The following is a 20,288-nucleotide window of genomic DNA, read 5'->3' as shown; positions in this document are numbered from 1 at the left end:
GGCTGTCAATCACCCAGCAGGGGGGTTGACCAGCCCGGACAACTACCCTGGCCAATCATGACAAAGTGCGACTTGGGTTTCCTAGGATACCCTGTGCAGGGGTTGACTACACCCCTCCCTCGCATTCAGCCCACCTAGACACCCAGGCGCCTTGAGGGGGGCTTCTGGGCAGAAGCCCGCCAAAAGACAGTGAACAAAGAAGGCGAACCTAATTTGCCGCGCAAAGTAAAACACAAGAAGGACTTTAACAAAAAGAAATGGCGAATAAACCCAACTGGAGCCAAAAGAAAGACGATTTGGTCAAGCGGGTTTATGTTTGAGGCTAATATAATAGCCAAGAACAGTACCATGTTTATCTAATATAATCTTGGTAGAAAAGTTAGGGTAGATATCACTGCCACCAGCAAAGTCTAAATGTTAAAAGAGCTAAACAATGCTCTAGGAGGTACAGATAAAAAAGGGATACGAGTTAACCCTTTCCAGTACTCCATGGAAGATGGGGTGTACTGGATCTGTGATAGATTGACTAAGTAAAGTTAATGGTAACTTTACCCTTTTCTGGGGGACAGTAGTCGCCTCAGAAATGGAGTCGAGGGAATTCTCAAAGACAACCCTATGCCACGGCACTGAAGGTGCTGTGTGACACACACAAATAAGGGGGCTACTGAAGTGATGTACTTCAGAGTCCACAATCACAAAAACAGATGGAAACATATAGCAAAACACAGGTAAGAGTGGGGGAAAAGCTCTCACTCTTACCAGGTTGGAAAAAATAAACTCCAGAAGTCCAGCAAAGTTGCTGGGGGACTCACTAGGTGAGGGAAATTAGCCATAAATGAGAATTGTCCCTAACAGCCTCGAGGGCTCTCGATGTGGATCACGTCATGAACCTAGGCTCGAGGGCGCACGAGTATCAGGCTGAGACCGCTCCTTGTTGGCTTCCTCAGTAGGCGCAGACGGGAGCCTTGCCTTGCTTTTCAAAAAGCTTAACCATCTCCAACCGGCAAGCTTCCCACTCTGCCGGTGTAGACGTTTTGGACGAGCAGGTCACCCTCTTGGGGGTACTTCTCGACGAAGATGACGAGGAAGACGACCGGCGGTGCCTACGCCTCGATGAGGAGGAAGAAGAGTGGCGGGAACCACTACGGGACCGTGAGCGCTTTGCTTTCTTCCAACTAGGAGAGTCGCCCCTCAAGTTGTCAGTCGAAAGCCCAGTCAGTCGGGATTTTCGGGGCTTGGACACCTTGCCTACCTTTAACTTCCCCGGTCATTCTTGTAAGGCCTATCCCGTCATGGACTGACATTTTGAGCAGGTATTGTCTCGTGGCCCTTGCCCAGGCACCACAGACAGACCCAATGCGGATCCGTAATCGACATCTTGGCGCCGCACTCCTTACATTTCTTAAACCCAGAACAAGGAGTTGTAGGGGTAGAAGATGAAGACATTGTTTCGTAAAGAGATAACAGCAGTACTTCAGAAGTACGAGGCGCGCTGTGTTTCACGTAGCAAACACCTTTGCAGAAAAATGTAATTGAGGCCAACGGGCACCGTGCATGCTACTTATAACATCGGATGGCGTCACCCTCGACTGAGGCCTTCGAGGGACAACGACTCGATCGTCGCAGGGCGCCCTCTGCCGAAACAAATTCCGAAGCAGCTGAAGCTGGACATGACATGTCAAAGATGAGGAATACGTTGGAGGACACAATCCATTTGAAAGGATATTTCTACCCCTTATGTATTTTGTTAGGTGAAACCAGCATACCCCATCTTGTGTGGAGTACTGAGGAGATACAGTGTAACCCCTTTCTCACTAGAAATGTAGCAATTCTGTTACAGGGACATGCTTTCCTTAAATGGCTGGTGGCAGTGAACCTTTCTACAAATTTGGTGCACCTTTACCACAGGCTGTTGTCACAGCTGCGGTAAAGGCACCCATTTTACCAAAATGGCCCAGTCTTCTTTTTTTTGCTATTTTCGCCGTTCTTGTGCCTTTCTTGGCCTTTCCCCTGCCCTCCAGGGCGGGAAATTACTCTGTGTGATTGTTATCTTTCGGGCGAAAGACCTTGGTCAAGCCCGCCCAGGCTCCAGAGTGTCTGTGAAGGCCTGAAGTGAGGGAGGAGTCCAAAGCTCTGTAGCCCTTTGTCTTCCAGCCTGTCTGTGAGAATCCAGTTCAAACTGGGAGGCTGGCTGTCCTGAAAGGACTGCCAAAGCCCCCTGCATGAATGTTGCATGTCTGTTTAATTAGCTGGGTTCCTGCATAAGGAACAAGTTACTTACCTGTAACTGTTGTTCTCCAGCATGGGTCTGGCATGGATTCACATGCTCATGAATATTGCCCGTCGACAGGCTGGGAATCCTCGGTAAAGAAAAAACCAGTATCAGTTTCGTTTCTGATCTGTCTTTCGTAGTAGTAACCAATCACTGATCTCTGCGTCATACTGACCACAGCCAATGACTGCCCTCTACCTAAGCCCCGCCTCTGGCAGCCATCTTCAGATTTGGTAGCACGTGAAGTGGCAGTATGACCAAGTGAAGAGCCGCAGAGGGGTAGGCGGGAGGGTTCGCATGTGAATCCATGCCAGACCCATACTGGAGAACAACAGTTACAGGTAAGAAACTTGTTCCTTCTCCAGCATGGGGTCTGGCATGGATTCACATGCTCATGAATAAAGAATACATAGCAGTACACACATGCACAACCACGGGAGGTGGCAAAGGCTCAACATTAAGCATTGCATCAAACTCAACATTAAGCGAATCTTACCTCCTCACCAGGCTCACCTTAGGCGAACAGGTTGCGCAGCACTGCTTGGCCGACCCTGGACTCCTCCCTGGAATCCCGATCGACGCAGTAGAATTTCGTGAAGGTGTGCGTCGACCTCCACGTAGCAGCCCTGCAGATGTCCAGCAAGGGCACACCAGATAGGAACGCCGTGGTAGCTGCGATCGCTCTGGTGGAATGGGCTCTTGGGCGGCCAGGCAGTGATCGGTTGGCTAACCGGTGACAGGGAGTGATACAGCCGGAGAGCCACCTGGAAATGGAAGCCTTGGACAGGACCTTCCCATGGTTCACAGGACCAAAGTTCAAAAAAAGTTGGGAGGTTTTCCGGAAACTCTTCGTGCGAGCCACATAAAACTGCAGCAGTCTTGACACATCCAGTGAGTGCAAAGTCCTTTCAGCCGGCAACGAAGGCGTCGCAAAAAATACAGGTCACACCAAGACAAATAACAAGGGGGGTCCTGGGAGACTCTCTGCCAGACACGAGTCCTGGTTACAAGAGCCTTATCCAGAGGACTAACCAGGACCCCCCTTGTTATTTGCACATTTCAAGTAACTTTGGGTCTCACCCTAGGTTACTAGGGGAATCCAGACGTGGACCCCTTGCTCACTATTTTTAGAGAGGCACAGCTATACCCTACTGATGAAGATCAACCAGACCGAAACGCGTGTCTGGGGTTGCTGTTGGTACTCTTGTTCAGAGGAGAATTGCCTAGCAGTTCGGTGCTGGACTGCCCAAGGGCAGGACAAAGACTGATATGTTTGGGATATTTCTTCTCTGTGAAAGATAGTGAGCTAAAGACTCTGGGTAAGGCTCTTGTAACCAAGGACCTGTTTAGATGAAAGTCCAATGGGACTTTGGGCATGAAGGAGGGGTGCGTCCGCAGCACCAACCTCGTCTCGTGGAACGTCAAGTAAGGTGGTTTACAGGATAGGGCCTGGATCTCCCCCACTCGTCGTGCAGAGGTGATGGGCACGAGAAAAGCTGTTTTCCATGACAGAAACTTGAGTGGAACAGAATGCTTAGGCTCGAACAGAGCTCCCATGAGCCTAGTAAGTACCACATTGAGCTGGAATGCGATGGCTGTTGCCTTGGCCCTGGCTGCGTGGGCATGCATGTTTGCCGGAAGCGGCTTGTGCTGGCCCTCGTATGCCTCTTTGATGGCAGAGACCGTCCAGCGGGATATGGAAGCCTTAGAGGCCTGATAGCCTGGCTTCCGAAAGTGACGAACATGGTGTCTGAATTGCGGAAGCCCTTGGTCCTGTCCAAGTAAAATATCAGGACACGCCTGACATCCAGGCAGTGCAACACTCTCTGTGCTTCATCATTGGGATCGGCAAAAAACATAGAAAGGACTATTTCCTTGTTCAAATGGAAATCAGCCAGCACCTTGGGCAGGAATGCTGGGTGTGTCCGCAGGACTACCTTGTCCTTCTGAAAGGTAGTATATGGTTCCGAGGTGACCAGCGCCTGGATGTCGCTGACTCAACGAGCCGAGTCCGACTAACAAGGCCGTCTTGATGGTGACCAGCCTGATGTTCGCGGACGCCATTAGCTCGAACGGTTTGTGCGCTAGGGCGCCCAAGACTATGTTGAGGTCCCACACCGGGTGCGGCCTCTTGATGGGCGGGTAGAGCCTCGCGAGCCACGTCAAATGTTTCTTGACGATAGGATTGGAGAAGAAGATCCCCTCCTTCCATATTTACGGCAAGTGTCAACCTGCACGCCAGAGTGGGCGAGGTGCGCCGAGAAGAAGAGCACATAGTCCAAAGTACATGCCAGTGGATCGATGCCCAGTGGCAGAATCTGGTCCATTTGCTTTTATACTGGGCCCTGGTAGCCTTGTCCCATGTGCCCTGAATGATTTCCAGATTAGCCTGCGAGAGCCTCCAAGATCTTCTCCTCCTTGCCTAGAAGCAGGTGGCTGAGGACGACTGAGGCTTGGAGTAGAGTGACGCAGCAGCGATCACCGAAGAGTACGGTTGAGGGTGTGCCGACAGCAAGAGTGGATCCCCTTCCAATTGCCTATACCTGACCTTGAGGCGCCGATTGACAGGCTAGGCCGAATGGTGTTTAATCCATCCCTTTTTGGCCAAGGCGACAACGTCCTTTTGCATCGGGATCCCCGCTCTAGCCGCGGGGCGTAGACTGAGGACCTCGGCCAGGACCCCCGCCTCTGGTTGTTCGGCCTCGGGTTGAGGAAGCCCCAAATATTCTGCCAAACCTGAGAGCCGTTCATGGAAGGCCTTGGCTGAAGACGGCGTGTCGGGGTAATCCTCCTCGTCTGTGTCCACTAGGACATCCACTTCGTCTGGAGCAGGTGGAGGAGTGCTGGGCGCCCAGGGCTGCGGTGTAGGAACCGGAGCCGGTGGCTGCTGCAGAGGCTGGTGTAGAACCGCCTGAACTGTGGGAGGCAGGGGAGCCGGAATTGAAGGACCCGGCAAAGGCAGCAGGGGCTGCACGGGGGCCTGCGGTGCTGGAGCCATAGGAGGAATGACTATAGGCACAGGGGCCGGAGGGAGCATGTCCCTGATCACATCCCGAAACCTCAGGGGTTAGAGGAACTTTTAAATAAACCTATCCTCACAGGCCAGTGGGGTGGCACGTGGTATTAACTGGGTAGCAGACGGCTGCTGTGGCCGGAGCATACTCTTTCTTGCCGGTTGCAGGGTAAATCTGCCCTGCGATGCTGATGGATAAGCTGTATGCCACATACCTGGTTGAGACCTGCCCCACTTTGAAACTCGTTCTACCACCTGCTCCGCACCAAGGGGCGTATCGGACGAGCAGCCATTTTGTCTGGCGCGGCGGCCATTTTTTCGGGCAACGTGCTACGTGCCAAAATCGTGGTGCTTGCCTCACTGGGCCCGGCCTCCTCCAGGACTCTTGGCGGTGGAGCATGAGAACTACCCTGCACCTCAGGATGGGGCCTGGTAGGCATATTGCCCTCGGCTGAGTCGCCGGTAATTCTGCGTATAGGTGACCCCTCATGCATTTGTCCGGTACAAGGGCGTAGTCCCTTGTGTGGACACCCGGTAAAAGAACCTTGCGGTCCCTCAGCACCGTCCCTGGAAGGATCTAACGACCCCTCGGTCTGGCGGCCAGTAGCTGAAGCAGCCTCGGTACCTGTGTTGGTGCAAGAACCGGACCGGTCCCTCCCGCTCAGACGTTTCCTTGGGAAGGAGTCACCCTTGCGAGGTACGATGGAAAAAGGCGGCCGTACTTTGGGCCTTGCCTTGCATCTGACGAAGTCCTTCAAGTCATCTGGAGACGACTTCTCGAAGAGCTCCCTCGAACAAGCTAACCTGTTCTTCAGAGCGCGCGGTGTAAGCGCGTCACACGCGGTACAACCCTCTCAGCCGTGATCGGGGCAAGGCAGCGGTGGCAAAGAGCGTGGGGGGGTCGGACATAGGGAAGAGCCCTTCGCAGGCTGGACACCTGCTGAAGCCTGCCAATGTCGACATGCGCCTGGGAGGAGCATGGCGCAAGAGGACCGAGTACCTGATTAAGACCAAAAAACCGAAGACAAAAGACAGAAGAAAGTATCGGGGGAAGAGCGTGTGGTATTACAAGGCCGAAGCCAAACCCATGAGTGCTGGTGAAAGCGGCCTGCTCCTGTCGATGCGGAAAAGGGGACTGGGAAATGTGGCGCCAGTGAGCGAAGTCAGGGGAGCGCATGTTACCAGGGCTGCACCCCTGTGCGCCTCTAAATTTAAAGAGGAAGTATTTTTTTTCTGGTGAAAAAAGTTTCTGTCTCCCGTCCCTAGTGAGGGACGCCCATGCAGTATGGAGGAAAGGGGACAGGATGTAGGAGTACTCATTATGTACTTTGCAGCTTGTTTGGTATTCAATATTGTACATTTGGTCTCCAGACCCATTCACTATATGCTTTCACTCGATCAGTATCTTCCTTTGCCCATGTTAAGCCACTGGAGCACCCCAGCATGAGTGGTCTATCACTCACCGGTGTACGGCCGCTCCGCCGGGTGCTTTTGCTTTCCTCTCTGGCTCTCGCTCGCTCTCGTCGGGAGCTCCGGCGAGCAGCGCTCACCTCTTCCGAACCTTCCCGGAGACCTGTGTCCCCCAGCTCCAGCAGGGGACACACTGCTCAGGGCTCTGCAGCGCTCCTGACCCTCTTGAGGCCCGCGCTGGCCACATCATCTTTCTTGCTCTCCTGCAGTTGCCAGCATCCTTTTCACTGGCCCCTCTACCGCCTGCTCCGCATCGGGTTGCTTTGTCCTCCTTCCCATGAAGATCTCCCCTTCCACACCGCTTTCTTCCATTTATGCACGTGTTGCCGCTCAATTGGCTGCAGGTGCAAGTCCTTTGTCTGACGATAATTATTTCTGTCAATGGGACATGCCTGACTAGTAGTGTTCCACAGTCCTCTTCCTCATCCCAGTACCAGAGCGCTGTGCACAGAGAGAAGTGTGCATACTCTTAGCTGCATCTTCCTCGTCCCAGTCTTAAAGGGATATGAACATGGGTCAGTTGGTGCGTGCGACAGTGGGGAAGATTAACAATAACCTACAAAAGGAAGGTTAGGGTGTATTCTGACCAGGTGATCCTACCTGGGGATCTTAGAGGGATGGCCCTTCCCTGGCCACCTGTGCGGAAATAGGGGAGTAGATGGAAGGATGCCCTCAGATTCCTCCCAGTAGACCTTACTAACCGGGTCCTTTGTGTTTCTTTTCCTTCATGAAGGAGATGTGTTGGGTTGTGTGTTTATTGCTTTCATTTGCACGTTTCATGATTCTGAATCCTTTCGGTGGCCATGGGATCTCAAGCAGATGTATTCCGATTCCACTGGATGACATCAGCGTAAGGTAGCCATGTAAAACTGGGAAATGTCAGTTGGATTTTGACCAATTCTCTTATAATCGTAGGGATCTCTGTTACGTGCTAATACAAATACTTCAATAAACATATTTTGATCCTGCCCAGCGCGCTGTTTGCAAATATAGTGATACAACACAAGACATGCCTTTTGCCCTCTTGACCTTAAAAGGCTAAGGCAGAGAATTTTGAAGTGTATACTGGACCGAAATGGAATACAGTAAATAAAATTAGAGGGTTTGACCAGATATCTTTACTTGCTTTGCATCGAACCGTAAAGAATGATTAAAGTCTGGAGAAAGAGGTGATGGCACCAGTGGGGCCCTCCATGCCATGACATCAAAGGTGTAAAGAAGAACAAGATCAGTTGACAATGCCTCAATGTTTCAATGTTTCATTTCTCGTTCCAAAGTAGGATTACTTTGTCTAGTTTTACAAAGGTGGTTTAATGTATGGAAATGCCCCTTATGACGACAAGTGTTTCGGACCTTTCTCAATTCAGGGCTAGTTAAATTCTATAATCAAAAAGTAAGTTTCAACATCAACAGAAACATTATGTTAAATCACATAATTTACATTGAGAGATGCATGTGATACAATGAAACATATTTGGTTGATAGAAATCATAAGACAAAAAACCCAAAACATAAAAAAGCATAAAAAAGCAAAAGAGCCAGACAAAAGTAGGGTGGGGAGTGGGAGGGACAGAGAGGGTCAAGAGAGAAGTACAAAAATCCTAGTTATTGAGTGCTTCATATATGGCTACATTTTTTATTTTACGAATGTATATTAAGCATTTCTGTTTTTACCTTGGTTTCTCTGAATGCCCCTTAATAATGTTTTAGCAGAGAAAATCCGCTCTTCCAATGTTGGGTTAAATCCCTTTAAGAGAATAAATGTATCATTTAGCGGTGAAACTGCCTAAAATGCAAGCTTATTATTCATGTCGGGGTAGGCAGGTTCCACCATCAACCCATAATTCATTGTTATGATTACAGTACTTGGTGCGTGTTAAGATACTCGTATTAAGAACCATACTACTGATTTGGTCCATTGTTCTAAAATTCAGTGCCCAATGGTGTTTCCAAAGATTACATACTAAAATCTATGTTGGCATCTAAATATTCGCGTGTGACTTATATTTACTCATTCTATATATTGGCCTTATAGTTTAAAAGGTTAGTGATCGCATACACACCGCCTTCCATCAAGCGTGTGCTGTTCTTTAACGTGCACTCGAGCTTGCGGCATTGAGATACAAATGAAGTAAATCCGCCGCACTGAGTGCAGCCGAGTGTCCGGAAGGGGCGTCTGATGGCGTCCCCTTCCTTGTTATTCTATGGCTCGGTCGCCATGACAACGGACTCGAGAGTAAGTCAGTTTTCCATGGTGAGGGCCAGTGTTTGAATGTGTGATACGGCGGCCATTTTGAAACAATGTGTTTTACCATACTTATTGCTTCCTAACATATCCGAATCTCAGTTCTTATTCATTAAGATGCTACTAAAGTTTACCGATTAATTAGCTTTGCAAATAACAAGAAACAAATATAAGACCAATTAAAGTCACTTGCTTGTGGTGAAACCTCCTACTGAAAACGATGTATATTATCTTATTCATAGGTTGTGACATGGCACTGCCCCCTAATATAAGCAGCATATAGTATATTTTGCGAACTTACATAGTCCCTGTTGCCAAATTAGGATCCCGACAACTGTCGGGTATGGTTGTGCTGCAAATGTACGCATAGTTAGTGTGGCGTGCCATCATAACGCCAATCTAATGGCCCTAAACATTATATTTTCTATTGTATTAAATTCATTAAATCCCAAAAAGTTTAATCCTGTATCCTAGCCAGACTATGAGTTATTACATTCCGTTAAGATAAAAGAGAAAGAGAAAAGACATTTTGTCATGACGATTCAGTTAAATAGTACGGTCCTAAAGTGCACCACAATAAAATCTAAATTCAAATCCAATCAGGTCCCTTTAAAGAAAAGACACCATTTCATTGTCTGTATTAAGCCGAGAACTCAGTTTACAAATTATTCTCGCCTCTGCTTGTCTCAGTTTCTTTTCCTTGTTGCCACCTCTTTTACCCAAAAAGACTTTCTGGAGACCAATGAATTTTACGTCCGTCTTATTATCCATTTGATGTTTCTCTTGCCAGTGGCATGCCAGTGGTAATCTTGGGTCTTGACTGACAATTTTTGCTAGATGTTCTCTGACCCGAATCCTTAGTTCCCTGATCGTGCTGCCGATATATACCAAATTACATACGCATATAATTCCATAAACTACATGTTTTGACCTGCAGTTTATAGATTGTAGAATTTTTAGCGTTCTATTGTTGGTGCCAGTGAACGAGTCAGTTTTGTTGTGTGCATATTTGCACATTGTGCATGACCCACATTTCCTAAATCCATTCGTTGGTGCTTTTAACCAGGTCGATGGTTCCTCCCTAGGTGGGTCTGGTCGGTTTGAGGGATTTAGTTTATTCTTCAAAGTCTGTGCCTTTCTGTAGATGATCCTTGGTTTCTCATCCACATTCTTGGCAATGTTTTCGTCAAGCTTGAGAAGATGCCAATGTTTGGCTAAGATTTTGTATAGAGTTCTATGATCACTGCTATATTTAGTGATAAAGCCAATCTTGGGTTCTTATGTCACTTTCTTCCTGGATGTTAGTGTTTGATCATGGGTTGTTGCTAAGCTTTTGTTAGAGCTACCATTGAGGTTCTTCTCCCACATCTCCGCCAAATCGTTGTCTGAATGATTATTAAAGTTCGGGAAGATCAGAATACGTAAACCTCTGGGAATTAATTCATTTTTAAGGTAATTCTCCAGGGATACTATTTCCCAGTATTTGTCTATTTCCTTCTTCAAAAGTCTCTCCAGTTTGTAGAATAAAGATCTAAGATCATCCTGTTTTTGTATGGGATTGAAGAAGGCATGCTTCATATTCCCCTTCAGTGTAAATAGATTGGCAGTTTCTTCCTGCTTGTTCTTAAGATACTCAGCCATTTGTGTTTTTAGTAGGAGGTTTCACCACAAGCAAGTGACTTTAATTGGTCTTATATTTGTTTTTCTTTGTTATTTGTAAAGCTAATTAATAGGTAAACTTTAGCAGCATCTTAATGAATAAGAACTGAGATTTGGATATGTTAGGAAGCAATAAGTATGGTAAAACACATCGTTTCAAAATGACCGCCATATCACACATTCAAACACTGGCCCTCACCATTGTAAACAGACTTACTCTCGAGTACGCTGTCATGGCGACCGAGCCATAGAACAACAAGGAAGGGGGCGCCATCAGACGCCCCCTCCGGACACCCAGCTGCACGCGATTGAACGCGAGACGGATAGTTCAAGGTAAGAGACCGTCTCAGAAGTGCGGCGGATTTACTTCATTTGTATCTCAATGCCGCGAGCTCAACTGTGCGTTAAAGAACAGCACACGCTTGATGGAAGGCATGCGAGCACTAACCTTTTAAACTATAAGGCCAATATATAGAATGAGTTAATATAAGTCACGTGAATATTTAGATGCCAACATAGATTTTGGTATGTAATCTTTGGAAACACCATTGGGCACTGAATTTTAGAACAATGGACCAAATCAGTAGTATGGTTCTTAATGCGAGTGTCTTAACACACGCCAAGTAATCATAACAATGAATTATGGATTGATGGTGGAACCTGCCTACCCCGACATGAATAATAAGCTTGCATTTTAGGCAGTATTACCGCTAAATGATACATTTATTCTAACCCGACATTGGAAGAGCAGATTTTCTCTGCTAAAACATAATTAAGGGGCATTCAGAGAAACCAAGGTAAAAACAGAAATACTTAATATACATTCGTGAAATAAAAAATGTGGCCATCTATGAAGCACTTAATAACTAGGATTTTTGTACTTCTCTCTTGACCCTCTCTGTCCCTCCCACTCCCCACCCTATTTTTGTCTGGCTCTTTTGCTTTTTTTATGCTTTTTTATGTTTTGGGTTTTTTGTCTTATGATTTCTATCAACCAAATATGTTTCATTGTATCACATGCATCTCTCAATGTAAATTATGTGATTTAACATAATGTTTCTGTTGATGTTGAAACTTACTTTTTGATTATAGAATTTAACTAGTCCTGATTTGAGAAAGGTCTATAAAGGGACCGAAACACGTGTGATCATAAGGGGCATTTCCATATATTAAACCACCTTTGTAAAACTGGGTGCAGTCTCATCCTGGGTCTCTCATTTCTTATTATTGCTTACATGTGGTCTTCTCTTGGCTAAACAACAAACCGAGTGAGATGCAACCTTAGGGAGACATTTTTTGGGAAATAAGCTGAACTAAAAAACCAAGTTGAATTAACATGTTGCCATGTTAGACCGGACCATCATAGCCAAGAATTGGTGACATTTTTATACTTTGTCTAGTTATTTGCTATATTTTGTACATGCTTTAACCTAACCATCGACTACTACTATAACAAATGTATTTAACAGCATATAAAAGGTTAATCTCTTCTTTAAAATAAATACATTTGCATTAATCCCTACCGGTTATTAAATGAGCATTGCATAAGGGGACTCTGGGGGCTAGTGGCTATATTTGCTAGCTCAGTAAGCCAATTCAATCCACCGTCATGTAAATAGGCACTTTCAGCCTTATTTGAGGTATTTTTGCTCCATGAAGTTCTGCTGCTATACTCCTGATGTGAAATATCTGCACTCAGGTGGTACATAGAAGATGGGTTGTCATCAGTCTGGACGGTTTGCAATTCAGGAAGATCATCTATTAAAAAAAAAAGTACTGTTTGAGTGAAGGTCACATAATAGAAACACGTCAATACATTAGAAAAACTGGATTGTTAAATGATGCACAATAAATACTTTTAAGTGGTTCAATTAATTTTGTTTAAAGACTACAGTAAGCCAACAGTGTTTTCTAAAGTTTACTTTTCATTCTAGTAAGGAGATGTACGAAAGGCATTTTAAGATCCAATGGCACATCGAGTAAAGTACACTTACAACAATATCAAGCAATTTCTGTAATTTTGCTAAAAGGGTACTGGGCAATAAAATCAGTTCGTAAAAAGGCAGCTTACACCAGTCCCAGGGCTTCTCTTCCTCTTGCAGAACCACCTGCCTTACCAAAAAGCAGCTTTAAGTTTGCCTCACAGGTGAGCCCAACAGGTATATTTATAGTATATACATGTGTCTCTGGGCCTAGAAGCCAGAGCCACCAGATTGCCAAATGCCTCATCTTGATCTTTACAGAAGGCTATATCCCGTAGCCATTGCCCAACTAGAGGGTGGCAAACCCTTTATCCAAGAAACAGCAACACATTGCCTGACAAGCCCCATTAGTAGACGCTCAAACTTTCTGTGTCAAATGCACTTTCTTGTTGTACCCTAGGCCTAGTGAGTGTTGCATCTCCAAGGACGTAAAAATCATTGAACCTATTATTTCTAAACCCCACGTCCACACCAGGTAAGAGAGGTGAACATCCTGATGGCCACACTTGCTAGAACATCAGTGAAGCCACTGTAGATAAAGTGTGGAGTCTGATAGACTTGATGAATACACTTTAAACTGTAAATTAAAGTCATTGTGTTTGTCTGCTGACACATCTTTGCTCTATGTTATGTTATTTGGCATTTATATAGCGCTCTATATATCATTTGTATAACCTCAAAGCGCTGGTAGGTTGAACGCCCCCAGGAACCGTAATTCAGCTTAGTAGAAAGAGAAGGTGTCAAAGGGTGCGTGGGTGCACCTGTTATGTGGGCAGCTGATGTAATTGTCGGATGGTAGCTGCATCCTAGCGTTCGGTGTGGTGTTGAGCATATTAGTTGAATGTGTTTGCAGTCTGGTGGGTGGACATCCAGACTGGGTTTGGCTGCGTTAGGCCTGAAGGACGCTTATGTGAGCAGCTAGGCCGGAATGTCATGGGAAAGCTGCGTTTTATTAGGTGATGAGGTGTTCATGGGGTAGTGTTCGTATGTGAACAGCTAGGCCGAATTTATCAGGGGTATAGCTGTGTTCTAGTTGTGTGATGGTGCAGTCGAGAGTAGGCGTAGTGATGTGATATGGTATGATGGTTCATCTTTAAAGCGCCCGTGACCAGGCAAGTGCACATGATGGTAGAGAACACATCGACATACTGACGCACAGCGACAGTAGGTTGGTGTTACGGTGACAGGAGGGGCATATGGATATATAGCAATAGCATGGGGGACAGGGAAGGGTATTGGGTAATATTATCCCCACCAAAAATATCACCATATATATGGTCGTCGGGAACGGCCATAGGTGATATTTTTAGTGAGGATAATATATGGGTTTTTTGAGAGCGGGATTTGCGGGGTGTCCTCCGCTCCTTTTAAAATAATACAGGGGGTGTGGGGGTGTCCCCCGCAGGTTCCATGCCTTAATATCACCGCAAAAATATGGTGATATTTTTGTATGCCGATATTTTAGTGGGTATATTACACATGGAACCCAGGAAAGCAGATGACAACAGTGACACATGGGCATATATAGTAACAGCATGGGGGACAAGTATACTTCTGAAAGCAGAGGACACAGAGACACATGGGCACGAGAGGGTTGGGTAATACATTGGGATACATAGCGACATCACAGGAACGGGATGGCAGGGAGCACAGCGACACACGGACACACAGTGACAAGGGCTGGGTTTACAGCGTTAGGATGGGACATAGGGATATACAGCAACCGCATGGGGGACAAGAAGGCAGGGTATACAGAGGCACGTGTAGGGTGGTCACATATGGGGATTATCCATTTCATCGATGAATAATTCTATTGCTTCCATTTCTTCATCCAATCATTCCATTTATCCATTCCGTCCATTCATCCATCAATTCCATATACATACATTCCATCCATCAATTCCATATACATACATTTTATTCTTTCTGCATGTATCCATGCCATCCATTCTATCGATTTTTCCGCCTGTGGCCATCCATTTTATTTATTCCACCCTTTCCATCATTCCATCCATCCATTCCGTCAACTCCATCCAATCGATCGAATTCATCCCCTCCATCCAATTCCATCTCATCCATTCCATCAATTTCCTCCATTCCATCTATTTCATCTATTCCATCTATTTCATTTATTCCATCCATTTCATCTATTCCATCCATTTAATCTATTCCATCCATTTCATCTATTCCATCCATTCCATTGACTCCATCCACTTCATCTATTCCATCCATTCCAAGGACTCCATCCACTTCATCCATGCCATTCAATTCAAGCGTTCCATCTATTTCATCTATCCATTCCGTCCACTCCATCCATTCATCCATCCATCCATCCATCCAATGGATCCATCCATCCAATCCATCCCCTCCCCTCCCCTCCCCTCCATCCAATCCCATCCCATCTCATCCATTCCATCCATTTCCTCCATTCCATATACATACATTCCATTCATTCCGCATGTATCCATGCCATCCATTCTATCAATTTTTTCCACAATCTCTCGACATGGCAACGTTAACCTCGTATTTTCCCTATGGGATTTCCTGCACTGGCTAGTGATGTTGCATGTAAGATGGAAACCAATCTGCCCTCCCAGTGCTCCGGAAATTGCATAGTCAAGGGGAGGTTAAGGAGTGGGTTGAGTAGGGAAGCTGTGGAATAGGGACCAAAGTTCAGTCTTCAGTCTATAGTTCAGAAAAAACTAGAGTCAGGATTGACACATGAAGTTTCAAAACTCCTTTGCAATGACCAAGAGCCATAACTTGCACACAGTCCCCACTTTTTCCATGGCTGAAAAGCATACCTTGTTCTAAGGAAATGATGAGACACCTCATCATGCTGACTGGTATCTGCATGGAGTATGAGATATCCGTTAAGTAGATCTTTCATTTTTATGTGAAATCCCCTTCACATGCAAGTCCCCCCCGAGCACTTTTTGCCATACTACAGGATTTTTTGGTCAGTTCTCCTGAGTGAATGGGAACCTTTTTCCACACTCACTCATTCTTTTACTCTATCTATGGAAACCTTTTATTTTTCTTTTAATACCCTTTTCTTGGAGTCATGCTTTCCTCCAAGTTTTGTGGCATTTGTCATTGACTTTTGCAGCACACAGCGCTCTCTGCGCAGTGTTGCTGGCAGAACCTTGGGCTTCCCGAGTTATTATCCTTGTGAGAACATATGTTCCCAAGGGCAGTGGGATATTTTGTATCCTTCCTATATTTTCTATTGTGAGATCAGCACACTCCACCTTATGTGGAGTGCTGAGTGGTTACTCTGTATCCCTTTTCTCACTGCTCCTGTAATTTTCTGTTTACAGTGACAAGCTAATCTGAATGGCTGGTGGCCGTGGTTATATCCTACCGACTTGTGTAATTTACTCACAGACTGTGCTCACAGCCACGGTAATACACAGAAGGATCACCATTGACCCAAAATGGCAACAGTGTTCTTTTGTCACCAATTCAAGATGGCTTGTCCTTTTCTTGGTCCTTCTACCGTGCAGGGTTGGGTAGGCCTTTTTTGACTTGTCTTCAGCAGGTTTCCATATGAAAGCCCGCCAAGGCGCCAGTGTGTCTGTGAGGACAGGCAACAAGGGAGGACAGAGAAACTCTGCTGTTCTTTGTCTTCTGCTGTGCCTTCCTGGAACCAGTTCCAATTAGGAGGCTAGCTGTTCTGAAAGTTTGAATGGTGCACGAGTGCTGATTCGCTGGGTTCTTGCATAAGAGGCATGGGTCCTGCGGCTGAAGGAGAGCTGACCGCTGGAACTGAAGAACCGATGACGAAGAAGAGGAGAGAGATGCTGGCAGCCACTGCCAGACCAGACGACCAGAGATGCCTTCTGGGTAACTGCTGCTGTGTGACCCATCTTTCCAAGTATCAGGAGAGCCCAGAAAAGGAGGACTCCTTCCCTTAGACTGGTGGGAGCAATCCGTCTCAAGACAGACTGCATTTCGAGACATCCCACGATGACCTGGGATCTTCAACGGCTGCAAACCACCAATACTCTGGGAACTGTGGTCAACTTCTAAAGATCTAATCCTCCTGAAACATTGGTGGACTCTTTCCAGACCTCCAGAGGTAAGATTACACTCCTTGAAGTCTCCTAACCAGAGGGATGGACTGAGAAAGCGCGACAAATCCACCGGGTGGTAACCGTTCTTCACTGGTGCTTTGAAAAGGGTGCCAAAATCACAGAACCACGAAGAATCCTTTTCCTGTAGCATCTTCACTTGTCTGCTGCTGCGAGATCCATTACAGTGTCCCTTCTTTCGGCTGCCTGACCAAAAATCCGGTGTCCGGGTCTGCCGTTACTGCATCAAAGGTCATCCTGCTGCATCCTCTTCTTCATTTCCAAGGTACTGTGAGACTCTTGGTAGAACTTACCTAGAGTTGTTTCACTGCTCTTGTGTTGCTGGAGTGTTGATTTGTTGGTAGTTCGCCCAGGCCCAAAGCCTGTGTGTCTTCAGGGAGCCTTTCCCAAGGTCCCTGAACCTTTTCCCCAACAAAGAGTGTTACTGTCATGCGCCAGGTAGCCTGGTGCACCAATGGAGGCTCAGCCGCCATTGAATGTGCCGTCACGGCACTTACGCTTCCTGTGCTGCCGTCTAGTGGTTGGGCAACATGGCCGCCGGCAGGAGCTTTTTATTTACTCTGCTCCCGGCGGTCAGCGCGTTGCAACCGCAGTTTGTTTTTTGTTTTTTCTCTCTCTCTCTCTCTCTCTCTCTTTTTCTCTCTCTCTCCACCTCCACCTCCACCACCCCACCCCACCCCCCACCCAGACAGTTCCACAAAACCTCAGGGTTCCGTTGCCCAAGGTCAAGACAGTTCCACAAAACCCCAGGGTTCCCTTCCACATGGTCAAGACACTCGACTTGTACTTATTCTCAATATTTCAATGTTCAAAAACAGCTCCTGACCAGCTTTACACTCCTTTTGGTTTCTTAACAGTTCAATCAGATTGCTTTCTCCTGTGTCACTTCAGCAACCTCTTTGGCTTTCACAATTGGGGTTCCACAGGTCTAGGGGCATTTGTCAGACCCTATGGTCCACCCATTACAGGTCGCACAACCAGTAACCCTAGGCTCTCTAGCCCACACAGGTTCTTCTGCACCTGTGTGTTGGTTCACACTCTCTTGGCTTCTCGTGGTCAGCCTCTTGGCTTTGCCATAATGTGTTCTTTCCTTTGCCAGGCCTTGGCACGCTGTATTTCCGAATATAGTTCACTTTGTAGTGATTTTGCTCCTTCACCACCTTGCTTTCATGCTCTCTCGCAATCTTCCATATGGCTCGTGTTTTGCTTTCAAATAGGCAGTATATGAATTTCATACACAATTGTCATCAGGTTATCGCTTTGCCAAAGAATTTCATTTAGTTCAGTATTCAATGTTTGTGATCTTTCACTCTGTGCATGTTATATTGTCCTTTTTTTTCTTTCAACCTGCTGCTTTGGGTTCATTTCATTGTGCGCATGCTTTTTCATTCATTCAGCATTCATTTCGGTTTCCCCACAGCTCTCAGGAGCACCCCGGTTCAAGTGATCTTCCCTCTTCACTCAACGGTCACTTGCGTCTCCTCCAGGCAGCTGTGCTTTCAGCTCCACAGACACAGTTCCCTGCGACCGGGAGCCCCGCTTGCACTTCAGTTTCTCTCCGTATACCACCGGCATCTCTGCTTTCTCTCTGTGGACACTGTTGGTCACTTTGCGTCTTTCTTCTGTGTCCGCAACTCTGGCTGCATTCCTCCATGCAATGAGGTTCCCACATCTGTGGCCGCCTCGCAACCGCATGTCCCTTGGCTCCACAGTTTCTTGGTGTCGCCTGCTAGCATCCTGGCTCTCCTGCAGGACCCACCTTTGCTGCCTCCTCATACACAGCAGTCCATGCTGATCTCTCTGTTGCTAGTCTCTTCCCGTTTTACACACCTGCAACCAATTGACAGTGTGAGTTGCAAATTGTAATTGCATGCTTGCAATTAGTGGGGCTCTTGAAAAAAGCCTGACCTTTACAACACTCTGCAGGCCTCTTCCTTGTCTCAGTACTAGAGTGGTGAAATGGCTTACTAGTGTTCACTACTCCTTGTCGCCTCTTCCTCGTCCCAGTACTATAGTGGGTTGAATGAGGGGAAATGTTCAGCAACAGCCTTTAAAGTCCAGGGGAGGGTTAGTTTGGTTGCCATAAAAGAAAAGGGGATACCATGTCTCGCCTGTGGATATCCTCTTCCCAATCCCCCAAGGAGCCTCCACAAGGTGATCCTATCTCGCTTCAACACCCACAGGGTCAGGATCCAAAAGCGATGGCCGTTCCCTGGCCACCCAGGAAGAGGATCCAAGGGGAGTAGGTGTGAGGATGCCCTCAGGTCTCTCACACTTCCTACAGCCCTCTCGCCCTTCTAAGATAAGCATAGCAGCTCAGTCATTGCCATCAATAAAATGTGTGTGGTTCAGGCCTATACTAAGGGTTGGAGCCCTGTGTCCCAAGTGTGAGTCTTCTAAAGTCCTACCTAACTCCCTAACATTATCAGGCAGGAGGAGCACCAATCGCCCCTTTATGAATATTCAGTCGATCAGGAGCCTGACAGCACCAGAATCATAAATGTGTTGTGCTACTAAATAATAAAGCTCCTTATCTGGAAACGCAAGGACCCCTCTGTCTTACAGGACTGTAATGGTACTTCAGTCCTCTTGGGCCAGATTCTAAGGACAAGTTGAGGTTTCAGTAAATTACTCCACCTGGTTATAACTGGAAAAAAATATCAAAATAGAACTGATGAGTTTTCGGTCATTCAAAAAACCTCTTGCTCAACAATTAAACATTAGAATTTATTCAATGTAACATTTTTTTTTTACTTTTTAAGGAGAATAAAATGCAAATAAAAATCAACCACATTCACATCAACACAAGTAAGTTGCGTCCTGTCCCGTCACCCTCCCCCTAATAACAGTACAAATATTTCAGTTTTTAACTTTGTCAAATACAGAAATCGTGAGGGCATCCGGGTTCTCCTAAAGAGTACAATACTGCGTCCTTGGATGCACTCCCTCCGTGCAAGTTGAATGGGTGCATATGTGAGTCAATCCAGCGGTTCTTTGCAGTCCGCCCTCTGCTCTAGTGGCCTAATGATAATTTCAACTATGATAGTCTACCCCCATATGTGTTTAGCCTTGTAGCTCCCCATTTGTTAAACCCCATTTCCAGGCGCATGGGCGGTCTAACGCTGTGAAAAGAAAGAAATCGGGGGTACAACGTTAACTGAAGTCATATGCCAATACCAGGATAGAATCAACGGGTGTGATCGCTTGAAATCTATTGTTTTCAACAGTGGATTGAAGGTTACAGGCATCAAGGTCATTAAATCCCTGGTAAGGTGAACTCCTAGGTATTTAATACTCAACATTTCTACCCTCATTCCCATGATTCTTGTTCTAGAGTCATTGATGGATGTTTCATCCCTTATTGGCATTCCACAAGATGCATCTATGTGTAGGCCTGAGAAGCGACCAACGCTTGAGATTTGAGATAGCAATTCTGGGAGGGAGGAATAGACGTCGGTCAGATGGCCCAAAATGTCATCGGCGAAGAGGGACAACTTAAAGTCCACATCTCCACACTTGATCCCTTTGATTGACTGGTTCGATCTAATGGGTG

The 20,288-nt window shown here is 46.5% G+C and overlaps 1 protein-coding gene across 6 annotated transcripts in view; it reads right to left on the bottom strand.

Moving 5' to 3' along the window:
- The window catches only part of HBP1 (HMG-box transcription factor 1), a 735,347-nt gene that overhangs the window by 534,647 nt on the left and 180,412 nt on the right, over positions 1-20,288 (bottom strand). For all 6 annotated transcript variants that reach the window (XM_069629135.1, XM_069629138.1, XM_069629136.1 and 3 more), the window contains one exon: positions 12,183-12,417. In XM_069629135.1, coding sequence (XP_069485236.1) covers positions 12,183-12,417 — 235 coding nt within the window. The remainder of the gene's footprint in view (positions 1-12,182; positions 12,418-20,288) is intronic.

Source organism: Ambystoma mexicanum, chromosome 12, assembly GCF_040938575.1.
Source record: "Ambystoma mexicanum isolate Mex_15411 chromosome 12, UKY_AmexF1_1, whole genome shotgun sequence".
Taxonomy (NCBI): domain Eukaryota; kingdom Metazoa; phylum Chordata; class Amphibia; order Caudata; family Ambystomatidae; genus Ambystoma; species Ambystoma mexicanum.
The sequence above is the reverse complement of the archived record's forward strand: the minus strand, read 5'-3'. Positions and strand labels throughout refer to the sequence as shown.